Genomic DNA, 25845 nt, shown 5'->3' with positions numbered 1-25845 from the left:
TTAAAGTTTTGAAAGTTTATTTGTGATGCTGTTCACAGGGGTCCCAGGATGAGGGAAGAGATGAGAAAGTTGACTCCATGCTCAGAAGGCTGATTTATTATTTTATGATCTATATTATATTAAAACTCTACTAAAAGAACAGAAGAAAGGATTCCATCAGAAGGCTGGCTAAGAATAGAAAAGGAATGAATGACAAAGGTTTGGCTGTGACCGAGCCAGTCTGGACAGCTGGGCTGGGATTGGCCATCAATGAGAAACAACCAGGTGAGACCAATCCCAGACCCACCTGCTGCATCCCACAGCAGCAGAGAATCTTTGGTCACAGTTTGTTCCTGAGGCCTCCCAGCTTCTCAGGAGGGAAAATCCCAAGGAAAGGATTTTTCATAGAACATGTTGGTGACATTTAACAGTAATAAAATGCTTATAAAAATAGTAATATAATTACAGTAATAATAATTTGGATAATTAGGATTTAGGACAATACGAGACAATAGAAACAAAGAGTTAGGGACAGTCTGGGTACTTTTTTCTGGGTAAAATAAGCCCAAAAAGGCCCCACGTTTACAGAGGATTAACCCTTAAAAGCAATAACCTGTTGCATATTCATACAGCTCATCCATGGTGCATAAATTCCATTCACACACAGGATTCTGTCTGGGCAGTGCCAGCTTCTTCCTCTGAATCCTGATGGCGTTTCCAGGGCTGAGTGAGGCAGGAAGAAGTTCGTTTCTCCTGATAATGGGGCAATAAATTCTCTTTCTCTGAAGGATTCAGGTGTCCTGTGGCTGCTGTCTCACTGCAAGCCCTTTCTTTAGGAAAAAATATCCTACACAGCAGAGTTTCTATTTTAACATTTTGTTATAACCTCAAACTACATTTAACACACTACTTAAGAGAGTTAATACAGCATCACTTTCTAACACAACACATATCATATTCATTTGAATATTTGCAAAAAGCCCATCATAAAATTGGCATTTTTCACATCCACCCATGATGGAATTAAGGAATTTTTTGGGGTGGGAAAGGACCTTTAAGCTCATCCAGTGTCCGAGGACACCTCTCACTATCCCAAGCCCCAGTGTCCAGCCTGGCCTTGGACACTGCAGGGATGCAGGGGCAGCCCCAGCTGCTCTGGCAGTTCCAGCCCAGGCAGGAATTCCTCATTGCCCAGATCCCATCCATGCCTGCCCTCTGGCACTGGGAGCCATTCCCTGGCTCCTGTCCCTGCAGGCCTTGTCCCCAGTCCCTCTGCAGCTCTCCTGGAGCCCCTCCAGGCCCTGGAATGTGCTGGAAGCTCTCCCTGGAGCCTTCTCCTCTCCAGGGGAACATTCCCAGCTCTCCCAGCCTGGCTCTAGCCCTGGAGCAGCTCCATGGATTCCTCTGGGCTCTCTCCAGGTGCTGCTGCTGTTGGATCCAGCCCTGGATGCAGCATTCCAGCCACAGCAGTCTCTCCTTTTCCTTCCATCCCTGCCCAGCAGAATCCCCTGCTTCCAGAATTCTGGAATTTGTGAAATTCCGGAATGTTTTAATCTTTGGAATTCTGGAATATTTGGAATTCCAGCATTGGGTAGGGCTTGGAGCACCCTGGGGTGGTGGAAATTGTCCCCTTTGAGATCTTTAAGGTCCCTTCCACATTCACCACCAGCTCTCCACTCTTGGAATTTGCTCCTTCCTGCACAAAACCAACCAAGTTTGAATTTCCCAGAATTTCCTCATCTTGGGGTACAGAATCCTGCAAAAATCCTTGTGCCTCCTGAGTGACCTCAGCGATTCAATCTTCTCCTGTTCACAGGAAGTTTTAAACTTTCCAGTGCAGGAATTGTTTCTTTATTTGGATTCTGCCGAGCTGAGGATTCAGGTGGAGGATAAATATTCATCTCATTTCCCAGCTGTAAAAAGGAATTATTTGTTTTCCACGAGCAGGGGCTCCCTTGCATTTGTTTCAGAGAATAATGTTGGAACATAATCTCCTGTTTTGGAATCAGTTCTTGAGCCCTGAGCTTCCAGAAGTTCCACCCGTGAGATCCCACACGAGGGCCAGGGAGTGCAGCCCTTGCATGGAAATAGGAAAAGGGATTTTAAAAGCACCAGGGAGAAGCTGAACTTCCTGGACTCAACAAATTATCCTGGATAATTCTCCAAAAAGACTCAAATCCTCAAACCATCAGACTGTCAGGTTCTCCCAAAAACTCAAAATCTCAAATCAGAATCTGAGGTTCTCCAAAATGACTCAAGATCTCAAATCAGAATTTGAGGTTCTCCCAAAGACTCAAATCCTCAAACCATCAGAATTTGAGGTTCTCCCAAAAACTCAAATCCTTAAACCAGAATCTGACATTCTCCAAAAAGACTCAAGATCTCAAATCAGAATTTGAGGTTCTCCCAAAAACTCAAATCCTCAAACCATCAGAATTTGAGGTTCTCCCAAAGACTCAAATCCTCAAACCATCAGAATTTGAGGTTCTCCCAAAAACTCAAATCCTTAAATCAGAATCTGAGGTTCTCCAAAAAGACTCAAGATCTCAAATCAGAATTTGAGGTTCTCCAAAGACTCAAATCCTCAAACCATTGGAATTTGAGGTTCTCCAAAAAGACTCAAATCTCCCTCAGAATCTGAGCTTCTACAAAAGGATTCAAATCCTCAAAACATCAGAATCTGGGGTTCTTCAAAAAGTTTTAAATCCTCTGTAAAATCCAGGCTATTCTTGCCTTTCCTCCCTCAGCTTTTCTGCCATTCCCTCTCTCGTGCTCCCTTCCCGGACTGTGGATCAAATTCCTGACCCAAAATTCAAATTCCCTGCCCAAAAATCGAATTCCTAACCCGAAATTCTTTCCCAGAACATCTGGATTGTGCTGCCCTTTCCCGCACCCCGAAGTGTGGAACACCTGGCTGAGGTTGAAGGCAGAATTGCCGTTGATTTGTATTTGCAATATTTACATTCCTCTTCCCAGATTTTTTCAGGGAATTCTGGTTTCATTGGCAGGGAAGAGTCTGGATTACAGCAGAGTCCCACCTTAAACTGGGCAGGGTCAAACTCAGCCTGGATTTTACAGAGGATTTAAAACTTTTTGAAGAACCCCAGATTCTGATGTTTTGAGGATTTGAATCCTTTTGGAGAAGCTCAGATCCTGAGGGAGATTTGAGTCTTTTTGGAGAACCTCAAATTCCAATGGTTTGAGGATTTGAGTCTTTGGAGAACCTCAAATTCTGATTTGAGATCTTGAGTCTTTTTGGAGAACCTCAAATTCCAATGGTTTGAGGATTTGAGTCTTTGGAGAACCTCAAATTCTGATGGTTTGAGGATTTGAGTCTTTGGGAGAACCTCAAATTCTGATGGTTTGAGGATTTGAGTTTTTGGGAGTACCTCAAATTCTGATGGTTTGAGGATTTGAATCTTTTTGGAGAACCTCAGATTCTGGTTTGAGGATTTGAGTTTTTGGGAGTACCTCAAATTCTGATGGTTTGAGGATTGGAATCTTTTTGGAGAACCTCAGATTCTGGTGTTTTGAGCATTTAAAGTTTTTTGGAGAACCTCAAGTTCTTTGAGTCTTTTTGGAGAACCTCAGATTCTGATTTAAGTATTTGAGTTTTTGGGAGAACCTGACAGTCTGATGGTTTGAGGATTTGAGTCTTTTTGGAGAATCTCAAATTTTGATGGTTTAAGGACTTCAGTCTTTTTGGAGAACCTCAAATTCTGATTTGAGGATTTGAGTTTTTGGAGAACCTCAAATTTTGAGTTGATATTTTGAGTCTTTTTGGAGAACCTTGAATTCTGATTTGAGATTTTGAGTTTTTGGGAGAACCTGACAGTCTGATGGTTTGAGGATTTGAGTCTTTTTGGAGAATCTCAAGTTTTGATGGTTTAAGGACTTCAGTATTTTTGGAGAACCTCAAATTCTGATGGTTGAAGGACTTCAGCCTTTTTGGAGAACCTCAATTTCTCATGGTTTGAGATTTTGAGTCTTTTTGGAGAACCTCATTCTGACGAATATTTGAGTCTTGCCTGGGACCCCAAATCTGGACAGCTGTGAGGATTTGAGCCTTGCTGGGAGACCTCAAATCCTGAATTTCCTCCTCCCCAACTGCTCCAGGCTCCCACTGCTGCTGGATTTAGGGAAACTTGGATCTGATGGTGGGGTCTTCTCCAGAACCCCCCAGCCAGGCTGAGTCTTTGCTATTTTCTCTCACATTAGAGAAAAATGGTGAGTTGTTACTCAGATTGGATATTCATGGAAAAATTCTTCATGGGAAGGGTTGGGACCGGGCAGTGGAGTCCCCATCCTGGGGGTGGAGGTGGCACTTGGGGACATTCCTTAGTGGTGGCCTTGGCACTGCTGGGAATGGCTTGATGATCTCAGAGGGCTTTTCCAACCTGAACTATTCCATGATTCCATTCATTTTCCAGCCACCAGGACACGAGACACAAACCCAGGAGCCTTTGAAGAGGATACAGATTTATTTCACTTTATAAAAACCAACCCAGCCACCCCGAAAATGGTCGGGGCTCCTTCCCTTCTCCAACCTCCGCTAAAAAATAGGTGCTCTTACCTCGGCCCAAACTAAAACCAAACCCATCAGCAGCCCCAGCCTGGAGGGGAGCCTGGGGTTAATTAATTCTGGCTAACGAGGCCCCTCTGCCTGCACCTTTCCTGCTCTGTCCTCCAGCAGGAAGGGAATGCCGCCACTCCTGCGGCTCCATAAATATTCCAAACGCACTCGTCACGCCTGGAGGTTAAAAATGCCCCTGACAGCAACAAAGAACCCGTGGTTGGTGTGATGGGAGTGAAAAGCACATGGTAAAAAAAAACAAACCAAAACCAGGAGTGCCCAAATCCCCCAAATATTCCCGTGTCCCACGGGAACTGGGGACAACACGCAAGGTCCTGGAGAGAAGGAGTGACCCAGAGGATGAACAGGATGTCACAGCTGGGAGCAGCTCTGTGTCAGCTCTGCTCAGCCCCTGGATCCTGAATCCCTGGATCTCACAATCCCTGGATCTCACAATCCCTGGGTCCAACAATCCCTGGATAAAACAATCCCTGAATCCAACAATCCCTGGGCCCAACAATCCCTGGATCCAACAATCCTTGGATCCCACAATCCCTGGATAAAACAATCCCAGCATCCAGCAATCCCTGGGTCCCACAATCACTGGATCCAGCAATCCCAGGATCCCACAATCCCTGGATAAAACAATCCCTGGATCCTACAATCCCAGCATCCCACAATCCCAGGATCCCACAATCCTTGGGTCCAACAATCCCTGCATCCCCCAATCCCTGGATCCAACAATCCCTGGATAAAAAAATCCCAGGATCCAGCAATCCAGGATCCAGCAATCCCTGGATCCCACAACCCCTGGATCCCACAATCCCTAGATACTAAATTCCTGGGTCCCACAATCCTTGGATCCAAAATCTCTGGGTAAAACAATCCCTGGATCCAGCAACCCCTGGATCCCACAATCCCTGGATCCAACACCCACAGAGCTGGAGTCACAGCTCCGTTATCTCCCCGCCGTGTTTGATCTCTGAAGAACCTCACCAGTTACTCCCTGCTCCCAAAATCCTTCATCCCAAATTTCCGTTGGCTTCCCCACCTCCCCAATCCCAGCTGAAGCTCCGTGTGAAGAGCCTGGAAGAGGAAAATCAGGGATAAAGGTTTTGCCTCTCTCGGGGTCCCTGCTGGAGCCACCACAAACAGCTGGAACAACATCTGAGCTCCACCAGGTCAGCCTCCCCATCCACCAAATCCCTGGGAAAATCCCACGGCACCTGAAATTCAGCTTTTTCAGGCTCAGGAAAAACGGGAACTGGGAAAAAAAAAATCCTTCAGGACATCAGGCTGGAGCTGCAGGTCCTGGCAGCAGCACTCTGGCTCTGCGTGGGATGGAATTCCTTTTTCCCACACTGGGATTTGGGGCTGGGGCTGAACCAGTGCTGCCAGCACAGCATGGATGGAGCCTTTCCCTCCTCCCACTCCACCTCCCAGCAAGGATGAGGCCATGGAAAGCTGGGGATTATCCCAGACAGCTGATAAAAACAGAGGGAAAGAGTTTTGGAAAGGTGACCTCGGCTCAGGGAATGCCTGGCAGGAAGGTGCTGCCTTTCCATGACTTCGGGCATTTTTTTCCCATCGTTTTTCCTTTGCTGTTAAAGGCCCTCATCCCTCCTGGATGCCCCAATTGTCCCAGCTGAGCAGGGAACGAGGGGCTGCTCCAGGAAAACTGTAGGGAAGCTCCAGGAAAAGCAGCCAGGGGTGACACTGAGGGACAGGGAGCTACGAAAGCCACGAGGAAGCTGATCCCAAGGGATGGGAGGAGAACTGGGAGAGCACCAGGATGCACAGGGTGGACTGGAAGCTCCAGCTGGGGCTGTATCCCACAACCTCCCAGCACAGGGATCAGGGATTCCCACTGGAATGGGGCTCAGCCATCAGCTCCAGACACTGGGACGATTAAAGGATGGCACCAAAGTGGCTCAGGGTCCAGCTGATCCAAGCCAACAGCATGGAAGCTGGGCTCCCAACAAAGCTCTGGATCAGCTTCTCCTTAAAAAGGGTTATTCCAATGGAAGGGAAAAAAAAAAAAAGGGAAAAATTGGAAGTAAAAGGGGTCGCCTAAAATAACGCCAACTCGCAACAAAAGTCTGGACTGTTCCTCCATGATCCTTTCCCCAAGTTCCCAGTGGAGGCTCCCCATTCTCCAGGAGCTTGGCACAGCCAACACCTCCCCTGTTATAAACCCCCCCCGGGGGGGGCTCCCTGCGGCTCTGCTCTGGAAAACAACACCAAGATGCCCACGGGAAATGCCCGGATTCCCTGGGATTCACTGCTCCTTGGGCCTGCCGCGGCGGTGGCGCGCCAGGAGGGGCCCCAGGCTGTGCCACAGCTCCGTGTACATCAGGGTGCCCACGAAGACAAAGGCGGTGCCCAGCCAGTGCCAGCCCGTGAAGGGGTTCTGGAAGTAGAGGATGGAGAAGATGAGGCTGACGAACTTGCGCAGCGTCACCACCAGGGTGACCGTCAGCGACGTGCACTCCGTGGTCAGGATGAAGACGCCGCGGATGCAGACGTACCTGGGAGCAGGAGGTAAGGGACAGCAGGCACGGAGACGGGGATTCCCTTGGGGAATGGGCAACCTGCTGTGCATGGGGGAAATTCCCTCCTGGGAGCAGCTGGGTTGGAATGGGACACATCAAACTCAGGAACATCCCAAATCTGATTCCCCCACTGGAGCAGCTGGGGCTGAGTTGGACAATGGAAGCTCCAAACTCCTCCACTTCCATAAATCAGAAGTCCCAGAATCCCAGAACAAACCAGGTTGGAAAAGACCTTTGAGATCATCAAGTCCAACTGAAAAAACAGAAGTTCCCTTTCCCTGCATTTTTGGAGTTACACCAACAGCAGCTCCCGAGGGCAGGGAAGACTCCAAGGATTTTCCTTCTGGGAGCAGCAGGTAAGGGACAAAGACTGGGGATTCCCTTGGGGAATGGGGAGGAGCAGGGAGATGGGCAACCTGATCCGGATGGGGGAAATTCCCTCCTGGAATCAGCTGGGATGGAACGGGACACATCAAACTCAGGAACATCCCATATCTCAGATTCCCCCACTGGAAGCTCAAAACTCCTCCATTTCCATGGAGCAGAAGTCCCAGAACAAACCAGGTTGGGAAAGACCTTTGAGATCAAGTCCAACCTAAAAACCAAAGTTCCCTTTCCCTGCATTTCTGGAGTTACAGCACCAGCAGCTCCCGAGGGCAGGGAAGACTCCAAGGATTGAGGAAGGCAGCCCCAATCCTGCCGTGCCAGCCCACAGAGGGAGGGATCTGGGATAACAAAGGATACTGGGTGATGACGTTCATCAGGAGGTAGAACCACATGATGGGCAGGGTCAGGCCGATCACCGGCACCTGGAACAGCTCTGCAGGGAAAAAAGGGAAAAATGGAAAAAGGATGGGATGAGGTCACTGCTGGAGGAGCCTCTCTCCTTGCCAGGACTAACCATGACCCAGGACTCCCTGCAGCCTTGCACAGCTTGCAATTCCAAAGGGAAGAATGGAATAGAAGGAAAAACATTAGGAGAGAAGCTCAGTCTTGCTCTCGTGCTGGAGGAACCCACTCTGTTCCCACAGCAGATCCTGGGGAGCACCAGCAAAAAAAAACCAACCCAGCAGGTCCGTGTTTACATCCCCTAGTGAGGATTAGGTCCTGATTCTCCCATTTCTGAGCTCCCACATTCCTTTTCCCAGGGATCACTCTCGGATGTGGCTGGTGTGTGGGAATTACTAAGAAACTTGAGCTTTAATCATGGAATTATGGAATGGTTCCTTAAATTCGACCCCTGCCATGGCAGGGACACCTCCCACTGTCCCAGGCTGTTCCAGCCCCAGTGTCCAGCCTGGCCTGGGACACTGCAGGGATGCAGGGGCAGCCCCAGCTGCTCTGGCAGTTCCAGCCCAGGCAGGAATTCCTCATTGCCCAGATCCCATCCATGCCTGCCCTCTGGCAGTGGGAGCCATTCCCTGGCTCCTGTCCCTGCAGGCCTTGTCCCCAGTCCCTCTGCAGCTCTCCTGGAGCCCCTTCAGGCCCTGGAATGTGCTGGAAGCTCTCCCTGGAGCCTCCTCCTCTCCAGGTGAGCACCCCCAGCTCTCCCAGGCTGACATTGGATCCATCTCCTCCCCAAGACATTCATGGACCCAGGGGCTTCATTTGGAATCTCAGGAAACCATGAAGGGTCTCCCTTCCCTTCTCCTCTCTTTTCTCTCCCCATTTTCCATCCAAATCCCTGGGGATGGATTCTGAGTGTCCCAAATCCCAGATACCAGAGCAGTTTGGGTGGGAAGAGACCTCAAAGCTCATTCCAGGGACACCTCCCCTATCCCAGGGTTCTCCAATCCTTCCTTGGACACTCCAGGGATGCAGGGGCAGCCCCAGCTGCTCTGGCAGTTCCAGCCCAGGCAGGAATTCCTTCCTGCAAATTCCTCAAAATCCAAAAGGCCTGGAACACCCCAAGATGCCAGCATGCACAACTGCAGGAATGAACTTCCCAGAGGATGTTCCAGAGGATGGGAAGGCCCAGGAGCAGGGATCCCCCAGCCCAGCACTCACCAGACTGGCTGAAGAGCACGGCGTGCTGGTAAATGTTGGGAGCCAGGAGCAGGAATCCAGGCAGCGGCAACGCGTGCTGGGGGGAGAAACAAACCCAGGGTGGGATCAGGGGAGGGGAATCCACCCCAACTCCCTGCTGGAAAGCAGCTGGATCAGAGCAGGCTCCTCACTGCTCCACGCTGGCAGAGTGGGATCCTTTCTGTGCCCAATGGAAGGGACCTTGGAGCAGGGAGAGCCCCAGGGACTCACGTTGTAGAACAGGGCTTCCTTGGAGTGCTTCCCAAATTTCTTGTAGAGTGTCTCCTGGAAAATCCCCATCCTGGCAGACATCAGCAGGGCAAAGGTGAGGGCAGCAATGCCTGCAAGGGAAGCACAGCTCTGCAGCTCCAACTCACCAAATTTGGCTTTCAGGGAAAAAAAACCCCAAACAAACGGCCCAGACTTGGTAAGAAAACTGATAACAACTCTGGGCTTTGATTACAGGTCTCCAAGAGATCCCTAAAAACACCAGGGATGCAGCTTGTGCCACTACTGATAGTAATCCATCCCAGATTTCCCAAAGAGCCACCAACAGACCCAGGGTGGGGGTAGAAAACCACAGAGAAAGCCTCATCTGTGAAATCTTGTGCTGAAAGAACACCTGGAGCAGCCCCAGCCCCTCTCCTTCTCTGCTTTTGCCAAGAGAATTCCCAGAATCCTGCCAGTATCCCAGAAATGTGGCCCTCACCTACCCAGCAACCACCAGAGGAAAGCCTGGGGTCCATCCTCTTGGTTTGAGCTGGAGTCAGATGCCTGAAGGGAGACACGAGAGTCACCAAGAGCCACCAGGTCCCTGCAGCTGTCCCAGACCTCCCTCCTGCCTGAGCAGGGCTGGGAGCAGCCCCAGGCTTCCCACTCTGCTCCAGGGAATGCAGAGATTCCAGCAAAAAAAGTGGCAGAGTCTGATCAAGTCAGGATTTTTCCTGAAAGGACCGGCCTGGTTTGAGGAGACTGAATTTTTAACCACAAAAACAATCAGTGTTGCTTTTCAAGCCCTCAAAGCCAGCCCATTCCCAGATCCCTCTGTCCCCAGCCCATTCCCAGGTTCCCGTGCTCCCATCCCATTCCCATGTCCCTGTGTCCCCATTCCCAGGTTCCTGTGTCCCCATCCCAGGTTCCTGTGTCCCCAGCCCATCCCATGTTCCTGTGTCCCCATTCCCAGGTTCCTGTGTCCCCAGCCCATTCCCGCATTCCTGTGTCCCCAGCCCAGGTTCCTGTGTCCCCATCCCAGGTTCCTGTGTCCCCATTCTAAGGTTCCTGTGTCCCCATCCCATGTTCCTGTGTTCCCACTTCCAGGTTCCTGTGTTCCCATTCCCAGGTTCCTGTGTTCCCATTCCCAGGTTCCTGTGTCCCCATTCCCAGATCCCTCTGTCCCCAGCCTTTTCCCAGGTTCCTGTGTCCCCAGCCCATTCCCAGGTTCCTGTGTCCCCATCCCATGTTCCTGTGTCCCCATCCCATTCCCGGATTCCTGTGTCCCCATTCCCCGTTTCCTGTGTCCCCATCCCCATGTTCCTGTGTCCCCATCCCAGGTTCCTGTGTTCCACTCCCAGGTTCCTGTGTCCCCAGCCCAGGTTCCTGCGTCCCCATCCCAGGTTCCTGTGTCCCCATTCCCAGGTTCCTGTGTCCCCATTCCCAGGTTCCTATGTCCCCATTCCCAGATCCCTCTGTCCCCATTCCCAGGTTCCTGTGTCCCCATTCCCAGGTTCCTGTGTCCCCATTCCCAGGTTCCTGTGTCCCCATTCCCAGGTTCCTGTGTCCCCATCCCAGGTTCCTATGTCTCCATTCCCGGATTCCTGTGTTCCCATTCCCAGGTTCCTGTGTTCCCATTCCCAGGTTCCTGTGTCCCCATTCCCAGGTTCCTGTGTCCCCATTCCCAGAGATGACTCTCTAGGAAGGAACAAGAGCCCTGGCCAAGCCCATCAGGAGCTAAAACCAGACCTAAAACCAGACCTTGAGGTCAAGAAAGGGAGGAAATCAGGCTGAGGGCACGACTCCAGCTGGAGTTGGCTCAGCTCTCTCCCCGTGCTTCAGGGAAAATCAGATTTACTCCCCTTTGCCCCAAGTGCCAGCTGCACCCCCCACTCCAGCCCTGCTGGGAGCTGATCTGGATTAACTCAGAGCCAGGGCTGCAGAGCCCAGCCCTCCCTCCCCACCCTGAGGGCGAAGAGCTCTGCAAGGATGGGGAATTTGGGGCTCTGACAGCTCCCTTCCATTTCCAGCCTCTCTGAGCTGCACCGAGTGCAGCCAATTTCCACCTGGCCGCCGCTTTGTGCCGTTTTTGTCATCAGCTGACAGGGTCAGGCCGTGGGTGCTGACCCAGGGAAAGCTCTGAGTGTGTTCCACATGGATTTGCTTCCCTCCCTCCTGCTCTCCAAGCACAGGCACTTCATTTAAGGGTCAGGCTGGATGACAAGAGGAAAAATCCAGCCTGAAAGGCAACAAGCTCTTGTGGGATGGAAAGAAGGAGGATTCCTGATGGATTTTTGTTTAGGATTCACCTGCTCCTGCCTGCCACATGAGGCAAGGAAAAGCAGCTTCTTTCTGTTACCTCGGAGGCCAAAAAAATGAGATTTATTCCCAGCAAAAAGCGGCGTGAACAGGTGAAGAGACACCTGGAATTAAATGAAATCCCACAGGAAAACAGAAGCAGGAGGAAAAGCTTTTGGGGAGCAGACGCAGAGGCAGGAAAGACCTCGTGTCTCCATGACAAATCAGGCAGAGGGGGAATTGCTGAGGCTCCTTGTGCCTTCCCATCCTTACCACCTGCTTTGCAGACATGAAGGTGCAGGTGAAGATGCCCAGGGACACCAGGGCTATGGAGCTGTACTTGGACACGCTGTACCTGCACAGGGGACAAGGGACACGTCACCAACCCCGCCTGCCTCACATCCACCCCTGCTTCCCTGCACTCCTGCTCCAAACCCGGCACAGCCGGCACACTGCCACGGCCTCACCCTGGCAGGGCCAGCTGGCTCCAGCTCAGCACCTGAACCAGCTTTTCTCCCCACTCCATCCCAGTTTAGCCCAACATTTCTCCCAGTTTATCCCACAAGTCCAGCCATGACTCTGTGCAGGCACGGCTCAGTGCTATCAGTGTGTTATCAGCATGTTACAATGTGTTATTAGCATGTTATCAATGTGTTACTAGCACGTTATCAATGTGTTATTAGCATGTTATTAATGTTATCAGCGTGTTATCAGTGTGTTATCAATGTGTTATCAGCATGTTATCAATGTGTTACAGCATGTTAACAATGTGTTATCAGCATGTTATCAGTGTGTTATCAGTGTGTTATCAATGTGTTATCAGCATGTTATCAATGTGTTATCAGTGTGTTATCAGCATGTTAATGTGTTATCAGCATGTTATCAATGTGCTACAGCATGTTATCAATGTGTTATCAGTGTGTTATCAGCATGTTATCAGCGTGTTATCACTGTGTTATTAGCGTGTTATCAATGTGTTATCAGCATGTTATTAATGTTATCAGCGTGTTATCAGTGTGTTATCAGTATGTTATCAATGTGTTATCAGCATGTTATTAATGTTATCAGCTTGTTATCAGTGTTATCAGCATGTTATCAGTGTGTTATCAGTGTGTTATCAGTGTGTTATCAGTGTGTTATCAATGTGTTATCAATGTGTTATCAGCATGTTATCAATGTGTTATCAGCATGTTATTAATGTGTTATCATGGTGTTATCAGCGTGTTATCAGTGTGTTATCAATGTGTTATCAGCATGTTATCAAGGTGTTATCAGCGTGTTATCAATGTGATATCAGGGTGTTATCAATGTGATATTAATGTGTTATCAGCATGTTATCAAGGTGTTATCAGGGTGTTATCAATGTGTTATCAGCATGTTATCAATGTGTTATCAGCTTGTTATCAATGTGTTATCAATGTGTTATCAGCATGTTATTAATGTTATCAGCTTGTTATCAGTGTGTTATCAGTGTGTTATTAATGTGTTATCAGCATGTTATCAAGGTGTTATCAGCATGTTATCAATGTGTTATCAGCGTGTTATCAGCGTGTTATCAATGTGATATCAGGGTGTTATCAATGTGATATCAGGGTGTTATCAGTGTGTTATCAGCGTGTTATCAGCACTGCTGGAGCCACAATCCCAGCAGAAAGGAGGCACTGAGCTCCACCCCAGCACAGCCAGCACAGCATCCCCCAGGAGCCCTTCCAGAAGAGCCAGCAGTGAACACAGAAAATCTGGAATTTTCCCTGCGGAAAATCTCTTCCCAGCCCAAAAATTCCAGCCAAGAAAGGAGGGAGAGGTGGAAGTGCAGAAGGAGCTATTCCAGGCTCTGTGCCACGCTCCCTGTCCCAGTTTCCCATCGTTAAAATCAGAATATTTAACAGGAGATGGGATGGCACGGAACACCCAGCAGGATTTAATCCAGAGCATTCCCTGAGGAGATGAAGTCTGTGATTTACCTTTTCTTCAGGATGATGATCCCTAGAGCCATGCTCGCTATGAGAGAACCCTGGGGAAAAAAAAAAAAGAAGGGAAAACCAAAACATGAGGTCAGCAGGCCAGAATTCCTCAGCTTGGGATGCTCATCCCACAGGGACACTGCAAACCCAGCGTGGTGGATGCCAGAACACCAAGAGAAACTCCAAGTTTGAGGCAGGAAAACTGACAGGGAGAAGGACCAGCTTCCCTGAGGTTGGATATTGGGAAAACTCCTGCCCTGAGAGGGCTGTCCCAGCCCTGGAGGGATTTCCAAGCCCTGTGGATGTGGCCCTTGGGACAGGGGGCAGTGGTGGCCTTGGCAGTGCTGGGACTGGGTGGACTCCATGAGTTCAAAGTTCTTTTCCTGCCTCAGTCATTCCATGATTCTGAGTCCCTTCCTCCAGGAAAAAAGGGGGAAGGTGAGCTGGGAACAAGGGTTGGATCTCCTGGCCAGGGCACCTCACCTCCCCTTTCTGTTTTTCCAGTGTGTGACCAGAAGGAGGCCAAATCCCACTGGTTTAACTGGGACCAGGAGCCCAGCTCCAGGGATGGACCCCTCCCAGCCCATGTGGGACAGGTCTCCTTCAGTGTGGGCTGCTTTTATCCTCTGGAACCTCTCCTGACCCCAGACATTCCAGCCCCAGGATGTGCTGTGGGGAAAGAGCTCCCATCAGGAGATTTTGTTATTCCCAACAGCTGGGGCTCCATTTCCTCGGGCTTTAAAGGATCTTTTAGCCTGGCACTCATCCACACTTAAGATGCAGAATTAGGCCAAATCCCAAATCCCAAATCCAGGCTCTCTGACCTGCCATGTTCAAGACCACAACATGAACCACTTGGTGGCAGGGAAAGCTGGATCCCTTTGGCCAACCAGAGCCTGGGATTGGTTTTGTCACTGCCACTTCCCCCCCAGCTCTGGAATTCCAAAGTCTGCCTGAGCCTGTCTCCCTGTCTGTCCATTAAGCAGGAATTTAATGATCAACACCATCAAGTGTGTTTGTGCTTTGGAGCTGAGCTTTGGAGCGAGGCTGCTCTCCCACCAGCTGGAATTCAGGAGCTCCACAGGGGCAGGGATAGCTCCAGCAGAAGGGATGGAATGGGAGCCCCAGGAGGAGGAGCAGGAGCAGGAGGAGGAGGAGGAGGAGGGCGCTCACCGAGCGGAAGATCATGTGCAGCGGCATGGCGATGTTCAGGTTCAGGGCGTAGTTATTGACCACGCTGACGGTGAAGAACATGGCCACCATGATGAAATAGTTCCTGAGGCATGGAAAAATAGCTGGGAGATGGGCAGGAACCTCCCTGAGATGCTGAGAGACCCCTCAGGAATGCACAGGAGGTCTGGAGCAGAGCAGAGCTCCCGGCTCTGTCACCAAGGTCGTCCCCAGTGGAGAAATGTGAAGTGAATTTGGGTGATTTTCCAAGAAAACTCTCCCTTCCCACTCCCACCAAACCAAATCCCAGAGATAAAGAGCTCTGGAAGCACAACAAACTCTTCCCTGTGCAAAACTCTGCCCTGTTCCTGTGACAGGGAAGGATCTGATGGCAATTTCCCATTAAAAATTCCTGATAAACGAGTGTGGATTTTATAAACCTGACAGCTTCCCACCATGGCTCTGCAGATGCTGCAGGATGGATGGAATTTCAACAGCACAAGTGGAAAATCCATTTTATGAAAAACTTTTTGGAGATAAGAGAGATCCAGGCAAGCCCTGCTTGGGAAAACCTTGGGGCTGTACCTGATGGGGATGGCCGGGCGCTTCCTGCCGAAGTTGGCCTCGAAGATGAAACCTTCCAGGGCAATGAACAGGAACTGGGAGAAGGTCACGATGTTCCCACATCCTGGGAACTGCCTGCAGCAGGGAGAGACGGGCATCAGAGCCACCCTGGAGAGCTAACACTGGGACCCAGCAAGAGAGTGAGAATCCTGTCCTTGTCCCCACAATCCTGTCCCTGTCCCCACAATCCTGTACCCACAATCCTGTCCCTGTCCCCAGAATCCTGTCCCTTTCCCAGAATCCTGTCCCTGTCCCCACAATCCTGTCCCTGTTCCCAGAATCCTGTCCCTGTCCCCACAATCCTGTCCTGTTCCCCACAATCCTGTCCCTGTCCCCACAATCCTGTCCCTTTCCCACAATCCTGTCCCTGTCCCCAGAATCCTGTCCCCAGAATCCTGTCCCTTTCCCACAATCCTGTCCTTGTCCCCACAATCCTGTCCCTTTCCCACAATCCTGTCCTGTTCCCCACAATCCTGTCCCTGTCCCCAGAATCCTGTCCCTTTCCCACAATCCTGTCCTGTTCCCCACAATCCTGTCCCTTTTCCAGAATCCTGTCCCCAGAGTCCTGTCCCTTTCCCAGAATCCTGTCCCCACAATCCTGTCCCTTTCCCACAATCCTGTCCCTGTCCCCACAATCCTGTCCCTGTCCCAGAATCCTGTCCCTGTCCCCACAATCCTGTCCTGTTCCCCACAATCCTGTCCTGTTCCCCACAATCCTGTACCTGTCCCCACAATCCTGTCCCTTTCCCACAATCCTGTCCCTGTCCCAGAATCCTGTCCCCACAATCCTGTCCCCACAATCCTGTTCCTGTCCCCACAATCCTGTCCCTGTCCCCACAATCCTGTCCCCACAATCCTGTCCCCACAATCCTGTTCCTGTCCCCACAATCCTGTCCCTGTCCCCACAATCCTGTCCCTGTCCCAGAATCCTGTCCCCAGAATCCTGTCCCCACAATCCTGTTCCTGTCCCCACAATCCTGTCCCTGTCCCCACAATCCTGTTCCTGTCCCCACAATCCTGTCCTGTTCCCCACAATCCTGTCCTCACAATTCTGTCCCTGTCCCCACAATCCTGTCCCTTTTCCATAATCCCATCCCTTTCCCAGAACTGGACCCACCCTGGAGATGCTTTACTCAGGGTTCATTCACCTGAGCTTGTGCAAACAGCTGCAGGGTGTTCCCTCCAACATTTCCCAAGAGGAACAGGTCAGTCAGGTCAGGAAGTGAAGGAAAAATCTGCTGGATCTCCCTCTTTCCCATGGGAAGTGGCTTCAGGAGGACTCTGTCCCTTCCTAAAGGCTGCTGTGTTTGTTAGAGGTCGGGTTATCTGAGTTAATCTGCATTTCCAGGGGGAAAATGCAGCTGGAAATTCAATATTCCTCATTGCTGCTGCAGGGGGGAAGTGCCAGGGTCAGGTCTGTGCTGTCCCTGGGTAGGATTTGCTCAGTTTCCTCTAAAAAAGCTTCAGCTCCCCTGGGATTTCTGGATTTCTTTGGTTGTGAATTCCAGATGGGACCAAAACTCCTCAGGGGAGCCCAAAAAAATCCTGGCAGAAATCCCACGTGACATCCACGGATCTTTTTAATGTGACACCAACTCCAGCAGGCTTCAAAATCCACAGCATTTAGCCAGAGCTCCAGAGGGACCCTCTCAGTCCCTTTTTGTCCCTCCTGGAGGGACCCAGGAGCGCAGGAATGTCACCACCTCTGAGCAAACCAAGGGATTTTCCTGTGGGAACGGGAATTCCACACCAGGGAATCCAAACAAAGCCTCCCTGAGGAGCTCCAGGGAGCAGGGAGGGATTTCCTGGGAAGCAGAAGCTCAGAGGAGGCAGTGACAGGGCAGATAATGGAGGGATTTTGGGAATCTTTTTCCCTTTTTTTTTTTTTCTGCTGCAAGACAGAAACTGAGGCCAAGCATTCCTGGGAGAGTCCTGCTTCTCACAGAACACTGTCCTGGGTGCAGCTTTGCAGGATTCAAGCTGGGAAATGCCCTGGAAAATGGGAATTTTTCCAAGCTGTCTCCTTCAAATTCTCCTCTGTCACCCCACAGGAGCAGCAGCCAGCTGGGGAATGCTGGGCTGACCCAACAGCACCTGGAAAAATCCCCTTGTCCCTGCTTTTCCCAGGGATTCCACCCTGAGCCACTGCCTTCTGCCCACCTGCCAAGTCCCACATTCATCCCAGCAGAATGATCCATAAAACTTCATTATCCATCAAACCTCAACCCTGAGGCTGAAAGGTCCAAAAGTCCCTGGGAGAAAGAGAAGAGGCCTTGAAGCAGAGCCAGAAGCTCCAGGATTGCCAACCTCATCTCCAGCCTTATCTAATCTCCAGCCTTTCACCTCCGAGGAGATCCCAGGGAGCTGGAGAGCTGGGATAAGCCAAGGCTGGGCTCTGCCTCCTGCCAGCTCCCAGAGCCCTGGACATGAGCCCAGCTTATCAGCAGGGCTGGCACTCAGGGCTCTGTGCTGGCTGATAAGGCCCAGCTAAGAAAGGGCTCCTTCTCTGGCTCACAATCCTCACTCAGATCCACCTGAAAAACGAGAGAAATCTGCATCTACCAACCCAAGGTCTGCTTCAGCTGCAGACAACCAAAAACCTCCCAGCAAGAAGTTTCCCTGCTCTCTCTCCTACTTCACCACGTGGAAAGGGAGAAAATCTGATTTTTGGGCCTGATTTATGTCCCTTCCACAGCAATTCCAGCCCCTTAAGTCAAGAAATAGGAGATTTCTTCTTCTGCCTCCATGGCCCAGCAGAAATATTTCTCTCCTCTCCTCTGCAGCCACTCTCCACACATTTAAAGTCTTTTTTGTGCCCTCAGGCATTTTCAGACTAAACATTTCTCATTCCTTTGCTTTCCTTATAAATCCTGAGCAAATTTCTTCCCCATCACCTTTGGTGCTCCCCAGCAGCCTTTTCCTGGGATCCTGCTCCAGGATTTTCTTTGGTATTGGGAATATCAGAGCTGGGATATTGGCAATATCAATATCCATCCACAGGAGGAACTTTTCCTTGCAAAACCCAACAAAATAATTGGTGTTATCCCAATTTTGGGACTAAAGGTGAGCAGGGCGAGTGAAAGGCACAGGAATTGAGCTGTTAGGAGTGGAGAAATTTGGAAAGTGGATGAGAGGTGCTGCTTGAAAGGAGGTTTTGTGTGAGAAGCAGCTTTTCCTCCATGTCTGCAATTGGGACTTCTGGAATTTGCTCCTCTGGGCTTCAGTCACCTTTGAATAATTCAGTCTTTGAGCAGGGGTCAAATGTTTTGGTTTAAGGTTTGCTTGGAGTGGCAAAAAAAGCCAAACCCAAAAGTTTTTTTGCTTCCAAAGGGTTCATTCCTCCCTGCCACACAAGCCAGGCAGGAAAGGCAGAGACTGGAGTAATCCCTGAGAGGAAAAACAACTCCTCACACGAGGTCTCTTCTTCCAGGAACTGCTTCTTGGTTTATCCAGGGATTGTGAGGCCAGTTTGGAGCAAATATCCCAACTGCTGGATTCTGCAGCCCCTTTTTCCTTTCTAAGCTGGGATTTTGATGGGCTGGGAGGGATTAAGGGCTGGTTTTGGAAGCTGGAGTGCACTGAGGACTCGGGGGGGGCAGCCCCACGCTGACTCACTGGGATTTTACACACCAAACCAGTTCAGGCATCACTTTGTTCCCAGTCAGGCTCTCCCAGCTTCCTTTGCCAAACCCTTCCAGCCTTCCTCCAGCAGCGTGAGGAAGGTGAGATCCCCAAAATCATCAGGGCGAGGAAGGTGAGATCCCCAAGAACATCAGGGTGAGGAAGGTGAGATCCCCAAAATCATCAGGGTGAGGAAGGTGAGATCCCCAAAAACATCAGGGTGAGGAAGGTGAGATCCCCAAAATCATCAGGGTGAGGAAGGTGAGATCCTCAAAATCATCAGGGTGAGGAAGGTGAGATCCCCAAAATCATCAGGGTGACTGAGGAAAGTGAAATCCCCAAAAACACCAGGGGAGTGAGGAAGGTGAGATCCCCAAAAACATCAGGGTGATAAAAGTGAGATGCCCAAAATTTCCAGGGTGAGTGAGGAAGGTGAGACCCCCAAAAACATCAGGATGAGTGAGGAAGGTGATCCCTAAAATCATAAGGGGGAGTGAGGAAGGTGAGATCCCCAAAATCATCAGGGGGGTGAGGAAGGTTGAGATCCTCAAGAAAATCAGGGTGAGGAAGGTGAGATCCCCAAAAACATCAGGGTGACTGAGGAAGGTGATCCCTAAAATCAGAAGGGCAAGTGAGGAAGGTGAGATTCCCAAAATTATCTGGATGAGGAAGGTGAGATCCCCAAAAACATCGGCGTGAGTGACGAAGGTGACATCCCCAAAAACACTGGGGTGAGGAAGGCGAGATCCCCAAACTCATCAGCCTCCAACGTGGCAATTCAAGGGGACTCGGTGACTTTGCAGCGAGGGACGATCCCAGGTGGAAAACACTCCAAGGCTCCAAGCTCGCACTTCCCGGTGCAAACATTCCCTGCGGGCCCCGGGGACAGCTCCTGGCTCGTCCCGGGGATTTCAGCGCTGCCCGGGATGGGGACAGTGGGCAGGGGACACCCCCGTGCCCGGACAGGGCCCACCGCCAGGGGACAACCCCAAAACCCCCCCAGAACCCCCCAGACTCGATCGGGGGGACACAAGGCGGCGATCCAGCTTTGGGCTCCTCCATCAGGGGCACCAAGGCCTGAGGGGTGAAACCCCCTCAGTGCCGGCCGCGGGTGCCCCCAAAACCCCCAAAGCCCCCAGATCCCCCCAGCCCACCCTGGCACCGCTCCGTCCCCTCACGCCCCCTGAGGCCTCACCCCGATCCCACTGCACTGGGCTCCCCTGACCCTTTATCCTCCCCCAAATCCTCCCCGCGGCCCCGCACCTGGCCAGCAGCTCCAGGAACACCACGTTGCTGCAGCAGCCGCCGAACACCAGCCCCACCGCCACGGCCGGGTGCATGGTGTCGCTCTGGGCAACGAGGCGGCGTCCCGGGCCGCGGCCGCATCCCGATCCCGGGACTCTGCCCCGCTCCTGGCCTCGGCCCCGCCGCCCCCGCTTCCTCTGGCCGCCGGTAGTTCGCTCCCCGCCCGCCGCTACAGGGACTACAACTCCCGGCAGGCTCCGCGCCTCCTCAGCGCAGCTCCCGGCGGGCGCTCCGCCGCGGGGCACGAGCGGAGTTGTAGTTCTGGTCTGAAGGGTGTAATGGCGGCACTGAGGTGGCGTCAGGAGGAGGCGCGGCTCCGGCGCGGTTTGTGGCGAGGAGCAGCCCGTAATTGACTTTTTGGGGTTATTTAGTGACCCCAAAACGCCAGTTAGAGGCAGTTCCTAAGGATGCGGCGCCAAAGAATTCTTTGGCTGCTCAAAATAATACTTATTATTGAAAGGGAGAGCTGGGGGTGCTCACCTGGAGAGGGGAAGGCTCCAGGGAGAGCTTCCAGCACATTCCAGGGCCTGGAGGGGCTCCAGGAGAGCTGCAGAGGGACTGGGGATAAGGCCTGCAGGGACAGGAGCCAGGGAATGGCTCCCAGTGCCAGAGGGCAGGCATGGATGGGATCTGGGCAATGAGGAATTCCTGGCTGGGCTGGAACTGCCAGAGCAGCTGGGGCTGCCCCTGCATCCCTGGAGTGTCCCAGGCCAGGCTGGACCCTGGGGCTGGAGCAGCCTGGGACACTGGGATTGGAATGGGATGGGGTGGAAGGTCCCTTCCCACCCAAACCATTCCGGGATTCTGGGACTTGGGACACTCAGAATCCATCCTGAGGGATTTTTATGGAAGTGGGGGATGGAAAAGGGAAGGGAGACCCTTCCTGGAGTCCTGAGATTCCCAGTGAAGCCCCCAGATCCCAAAATTCCTTCCTAGAGCAGAGTCGGGGTGGGGATGGATCCAATCCCAGGCTGGGAGAGCTGGGAATGGAGGGAATTCCCTGGGAGAAGGAGACTGGGGTGGGATTTTGGGAAGGGATTCCCAGAGCAGCTGGGGCTGCCCCTGGATCCCTGGAATGTCCCAGGCCAGGCTGGACACTGGGGCTGGAGCAGCCTGGGACACGGGGAGGTGTCCCTGGACACTGGATGGGATTGAAGCTCCTTTCCCACCCCACCATTCCATGATTCCATGGTTTCCTGCAGGATTTTGGGTGGTTTCTCAGTCTAGCCCAGCACTCATCTCACTGAACTTCCTTGGCCAAAAAAAGAAATCCCAAATTTGGCAGTTTTGGCTCTGAGCTCCCCATGCCTCAGGACTACACAATCATTTCTCATTCTGCCAAAATCCACCATGAAAATCTGGAGCCTTGCAAGAGCTGCTGATCTTCAGCTTGAGGATCCTCCTCCTTGGAAAGTGATTCCTAAAATTCTTTGGAATTTGAGGCTCCCTGAATCTGAGTTACTCACCCTGAGCTGCTTGGTGCCATTCATCCAGTTTAACCAACAAACCCCTTGGCTCCAAACTGGGCCAAAATCCCATTTTGTGTGCAGGGAAAGGGCTCTGAGGGGGAACCTGCTGAGGCAAAAGGCTCTGGAGGCAGAAGGCAACGAAAATTAACAGGACAAACGTTAATTGAGGAGTTTTATTGTCTTGTGAAAACCCAAATCTTCACTCACTTCCGACCCCTTCAGCTGGCTCTCAAGAATTCTTCTCATTTTTTCCTCGTTAAGTTCTTTAAATCCACTTGCAAATCAAATAATTGTGACTTAACCACATTTTATTAAAAAAAAAAAAAAAAACCAACTGGTTTTTGCTCCCAATTTCCCTCTGAACATTTCACAAAAATCCCTCTTCCAAATAATTCCCCAGCCCCACAACACAGACAATATTATCAGGAGCCCCGCTGCTTCCACACCTCAATTAAATCCACAAAATTAATGAAAGACGCAATTCCGTGCTAGGAAAAAAAAATCTCCCCCATTTCCCAGCTGAGAGTGTGCAGAGAAATGATTCCTAGCTCTGGGAAATACAGAAATCACCTTTTTAATAAAGCTATAAATAAATAGCAATTTTTTTATTTTTGTTTTGTGCAGTGAATCAGAGATGGATTCAGCATCAGGGATGGATTCAGGATCAGAGATGGATTCAGCATCAGGGATGGATTCAGCGTCAGGGATGGATTCAGCATCAGGGATGGATTCAGGGTCAGGGATGGATTCAGCATCAAGGGTGGATCCAGGATCAGGGGTGGATTCAGCATGGATGTTGGATGGATCCAGCATGGATGTTGGATGGATTCAGCATGGATGTTGGATGGATTCAGCATGGATGTTGGATGGATCCAGCATGGATGTTGGATGGATTCAGCATCAGGGATGGATTCAGCATGGATGTTGGATGGATTCAGGATCAGGGATGGATCCAGCATGGATGTTGGATGGCTTTTTGCAGAGAAAGGGATGAACAGCAGGGTCGGGCAGCGGCAGGATCGGGCTGGCAGCGGCAGGATCGGGCTGGCAGCGGCGCTCAGGGGTTGCTGCTTCTCCAGCGGGGTGGGATGGGAGGCAGGACGGCTCTGGAGGGGCAGTGGGGCCCGGGAGAAGGCCCCGAGCTGGCCCGGCTGGGTCTGTGCCGGCGGTGGCTCCAGCCCGGCCACTCGGCATCTGTGGGGAGAGGGAACAGGGACGGGAACCGGGAAGGTTTGGGAAAGGGAGGTTTGGGAAGGTTTGGGAAGGGAAGGTTTGGAAAGGTTAGGGAAGGTTTGGGAAGGTTTGGGAAGGTTTGGGAAGGGAAGGTTTGGGAAGGGAAGGTTTGGGAAGGGAAGGTTTGGGAAGGGAAGGTTTGGGAAGGTTTGGGAAGGTTTGGGAAGGGAAGGTTTGGGAAGGTTTGGGAAGGTTTGGGAAGGGAAGGTTTGGGAAGGTTTGGGAAGGTTTGGGAAGGTTTGGGAAGGGAAGGTTTGGGAAGGTTTGGGAAGGTTTGGGAAGGTTTGGGAAGGTTTGGGAAGGGAAGGGAAGGGAAGGGAAGGGAAGGTTTGGGAAGGGAAGGGAAGGTTTGGGAAGGTTTGGGAAGGTTTGGGAAGGTTTGGGAAGGTTTGGGAAGGTTTGGGAAGGGAAGGGAAGGGAAGGGAAGGGAAGGGAAGGGAAGGGAAGGGAAGGGAAGGGAAGGGAAGGGAAGGGAAGGGAAGGGAAGGGAAGGGAAGGGAAGGGAAGGGAAGGGAAGGGAAGGGAAGGGAAGGGAAGGGAAGGGAAGGGAAGGGAAGGGAAGGGAAGGGAAGGGAAGGGAAGGGAAGGGAAGGGAAGGTTTGGGAAGGGAAGGGAAGGTTTGGGAAGGGAAGGTTTGGGAAGGTTTGGGAAGGGAAGGTTTGGGAAGGTTTGGGAAGGGAAGGTTTGGGAAGGTTTGGGAAGGTTTGGGAAGGTTTGGGAAGGGAAGGTTTGGGAAGGGAAGGTTTGGGAAGGTTTGGGAAGGTTTGGGAAGGTTTGGGAAGGTTTGGGAAGGTTTGGGAAGGTTTGGGAAGGGAAGGGAAGGGAAGGGAAGGGAAGGGAAGGGAAGGGAAGGGAAGGGAAGGGAAGGGAAGGGAAGGGAAGGGAAGGGAAGGGAAGGGAAGGGAAGGGAAGGGAAGGGAAGGGAAGGGAAGGGAAGGGAAGGGAAGGTTTGGGAAGGTTTGGGAAGGGAAGGTTTGGGAAGGTTTGGGAAGGTTTGGGAAGGTTTGGGAAGGGAAGGGAAGGGAAGGGAAGGGAAGGGAAGGGAAGGGAAGGGAAGGGAAGGGAAGGGAAGGGAAGGGAAGGGAAGGGAAGGGAAGGGAAGGGAAGGGAAGGGAAGGGAAGGGAAGGGAAGGGAAGGGAAGGTTTGGGAAGGGAAGGGAAGGGAAGGGAAGGGAAGGGAAGGGAAGGGAAAGGGGTTTGTTATTCCAGTGGTTTGGGAAATTCAGCACAGCGTGCCGGAGCTCAGGGGGAACAGCTCAGCTCAGGCACCCTGAGCAGGCACTGGGTTTTATTTAAGAGCTGGAATTCTGGAATTTTTGGAATTCAGGAATTTTTTAACATTTGGAATTCTGGAATATTTTGGAATTCTGGGCTTTTTGAATATTTGGGATTCTGGAATATGTGAATATTTGGGATTCTGGAATTTTTGGGATTCTGGAATTTTTGACTATTTGGGATTCTGGAATATTTGGGATTCTGGATTATTTTTTAAATATACGGGATTCTGGAATATTTTGAATTCTGTTTTTTAAAAAATATTTGGAATTCTGGAATTTTTTAATATTTGCAATTCTGAAAATATTCCGAATTTTTTTTGAATTCTTGGAATTCTGGAATTTTTGAATATATGGGATTCTGGAATATTTTGGAACATTTTGGAATATTTTGGAATATTTTAGAATATTTTGGAATATTTGCCATTCCAGCACGGGGTGTGGCTCTGAGCACCCTGGGCTGCTGGCCATTGTCCCCGCCGTGGCAGGGGTGGCTCTGGGTGGTCCCGAGGCTCCCCCCAGCCCACACCCACCTGGCTCTGGGCTCGCCTGGAGCTCGTTCCAGCTCCTGGAGATGTCCGGCCCCACCCCTGCCGAGGACAGGTGCCGCTGGGGCAGGGGCAGCTTGGCCCACAGGAGCTGCTCCACGCCCGCCAGGGCTGTCTCAGGGGGCACAAAAACCTGCCTCCAGGCCAGCTCCATGAAGCTGTGGGTAGAGACAGTCCTGGATTAAAGAGGGGTTTAAAATAGTCCTGGGTTAAAGGAGGGGGTTTAAAAGAGTCCTGGATTAAAAGAGTCCTGGATTAAAGGAGGGGTTTAAAAGAGTCCTGGATTAAAAGAGGAGTTTAAAAGAGTCCTGGATTAAAGGAGGGGTTTAAAAGATTCCGGGTTTAAAAGAGGAGGTTTAAAAATTCCTGGTTTAAAAGAGTCCTGGATTAAAGGAGGGGGATTAAAAGAGTCCTGGATTAAAATAGTCCTGGATTAAAGGAGGGGTTTAAAAGAGTCCTGGATTAAAAGAGGGGTTTAAAAGAGTCCTGGATTAAAGGAGGGGGTTTAAAAGAGTCCTGGATTAAAGGAGGAGGTTTAAAAATTCCTGGTTTAAAAGAGGAGTTTTAAAGGATTCCTGGTTCAAAAGATTCCTGGTTTGAAAGAGGAGCTTTAAAAGTTCCTGGTTTAAAAGAATCCTGGATTAAAGGAGAGGGCTTAAAAGAGTCCTGGATTAGAAGAGGAGGTTTAAAAGAGTCCTGGATTAAAAGAGGAGGTTTAAAAGAGTCCTGGATTAAAAGAGGAGGTTTAAAAGATTCCGGGTTTGAAAGAGGAGGTTTAAAGGATTCCTGGTTTAAAAGAGGAGCTTGAAAAGATTCGTGGTTCAAAAGATTCATGGTTTGAAAGAGGAGCTTTAAAAGTTCCTGGTTGAAAAGAGTCCTGGATTAAAGGAGGGGGTTTAAAAGAGGAGGCTTAAAAGAGTCCTGGATTAAAAGAGAGGTTTAAAAGAGTCCTGGATTAAAAGAGGGGTTTAAATGAGTCCTGGATTAAAGGAGGAGGCTT

General features: G+C 50.9%; 1 protein-coding gene across 9 annotated transcripts; it reads right to left on the bottom strand.

The window, feature by feature from the left end:
• SLC35B4 (solute carrier family 35 member B4) lies at positions 1 to 20499 on the bottom strand. 9 transcript variants are annotated; one of them, XM_059847584.1, is made up of 12 exons: positions 20280 to 20498; positions 15357 to 15470; positions 14775 to 14877; positions 13602 to 13651; positions 11911 to 11992; positions 11649 to 11762; positions 9843 to 9903; positions 9361 to 9470; positions 9112 to 9187; positions 7849 to 7924; positions 7081 to 7179; positions 4442 to 6962 (listed from the first exon to the last, which is right to left on the bottom strand). In XM_059847584.1, the coding sequence occupies exons 1-12, from the start codon at positions 20354 to 20356 to the stop codon at positions 6905 to 6907; spliced, it is 1020 nt and encodes a 339-aa protein (XP_059703567.1). In that variant the 5' UTR covers positions 20357 to 20498; the 3' UTR covers positions 4442 to 6904. The 9 variants fall into 9 exon arrangements, with proteins under 9 accessions (XP_059703565.1, XP_059703566.1, XP_059703567.1 ...); XM_059847580.1 differs by lacking the exon at positions 7081 to 7179 and adding an exon at positions 16544 to 16696 and having other exon boundaries at positions 4442 to 7080; positions 20280 to 20409; XM_059847582.1 differs by lacking the exons at positions 4442 to 6962; positions 7081 to 7179 and adding an exon at positions 1 to 805 and having other exon boundaries at positions 20280 to 20499.
• Between the last annotated feature and the right edge of the window lie 5346 nt (positions 20500 to 25845).

Source organism: Haemorhous mexicanus, chromosome 5 (genome assembly GCF_027477595.1).
Source record: "Haemorhous mexicanus isolate bHaeMex1 chromosome 5, bHaeMex1.pri, whole genome shotgun sequence".
Lineage (NCBI taxonomy): Eukaryota > Metazoa > Chordata > Aves > Passeriformes > Fringillidae > Haemorhous > Haemorhous mexicanus.
The sequence above is the reverse complement of the archived record's forward strand: the minus strand, read 5'-3'. Positions and strand labels throughout refer to the sequence as shown.

Excerpts from the sequence above, each read along its gene's own strand:
- SLC35B4 (XM_059847579.1), bottom strand. The coding sequence starts at position 20,356 with ATGCACCCGGCCGTGGCGGTGGGGCTGGTGTTCGGCGGCTGCTGCAGC. Across the intron at positions 15,471-20,279 it reads TTCCTGGAGCTGCTGGCCAG|GCAGTTCCCAGGATGTGGGA; the intron begins GTGCGGGGCCGC and ends TCCCTGCTGCAG. Across the intron at positions 9,188-9,360 it reads AGGAAGCCCTGTTCTACAAC|CACGCGTTGCCGCTGCCTGG; the intron begins GTGAGTCCCTGG and ends TTCTCCCCCCAG.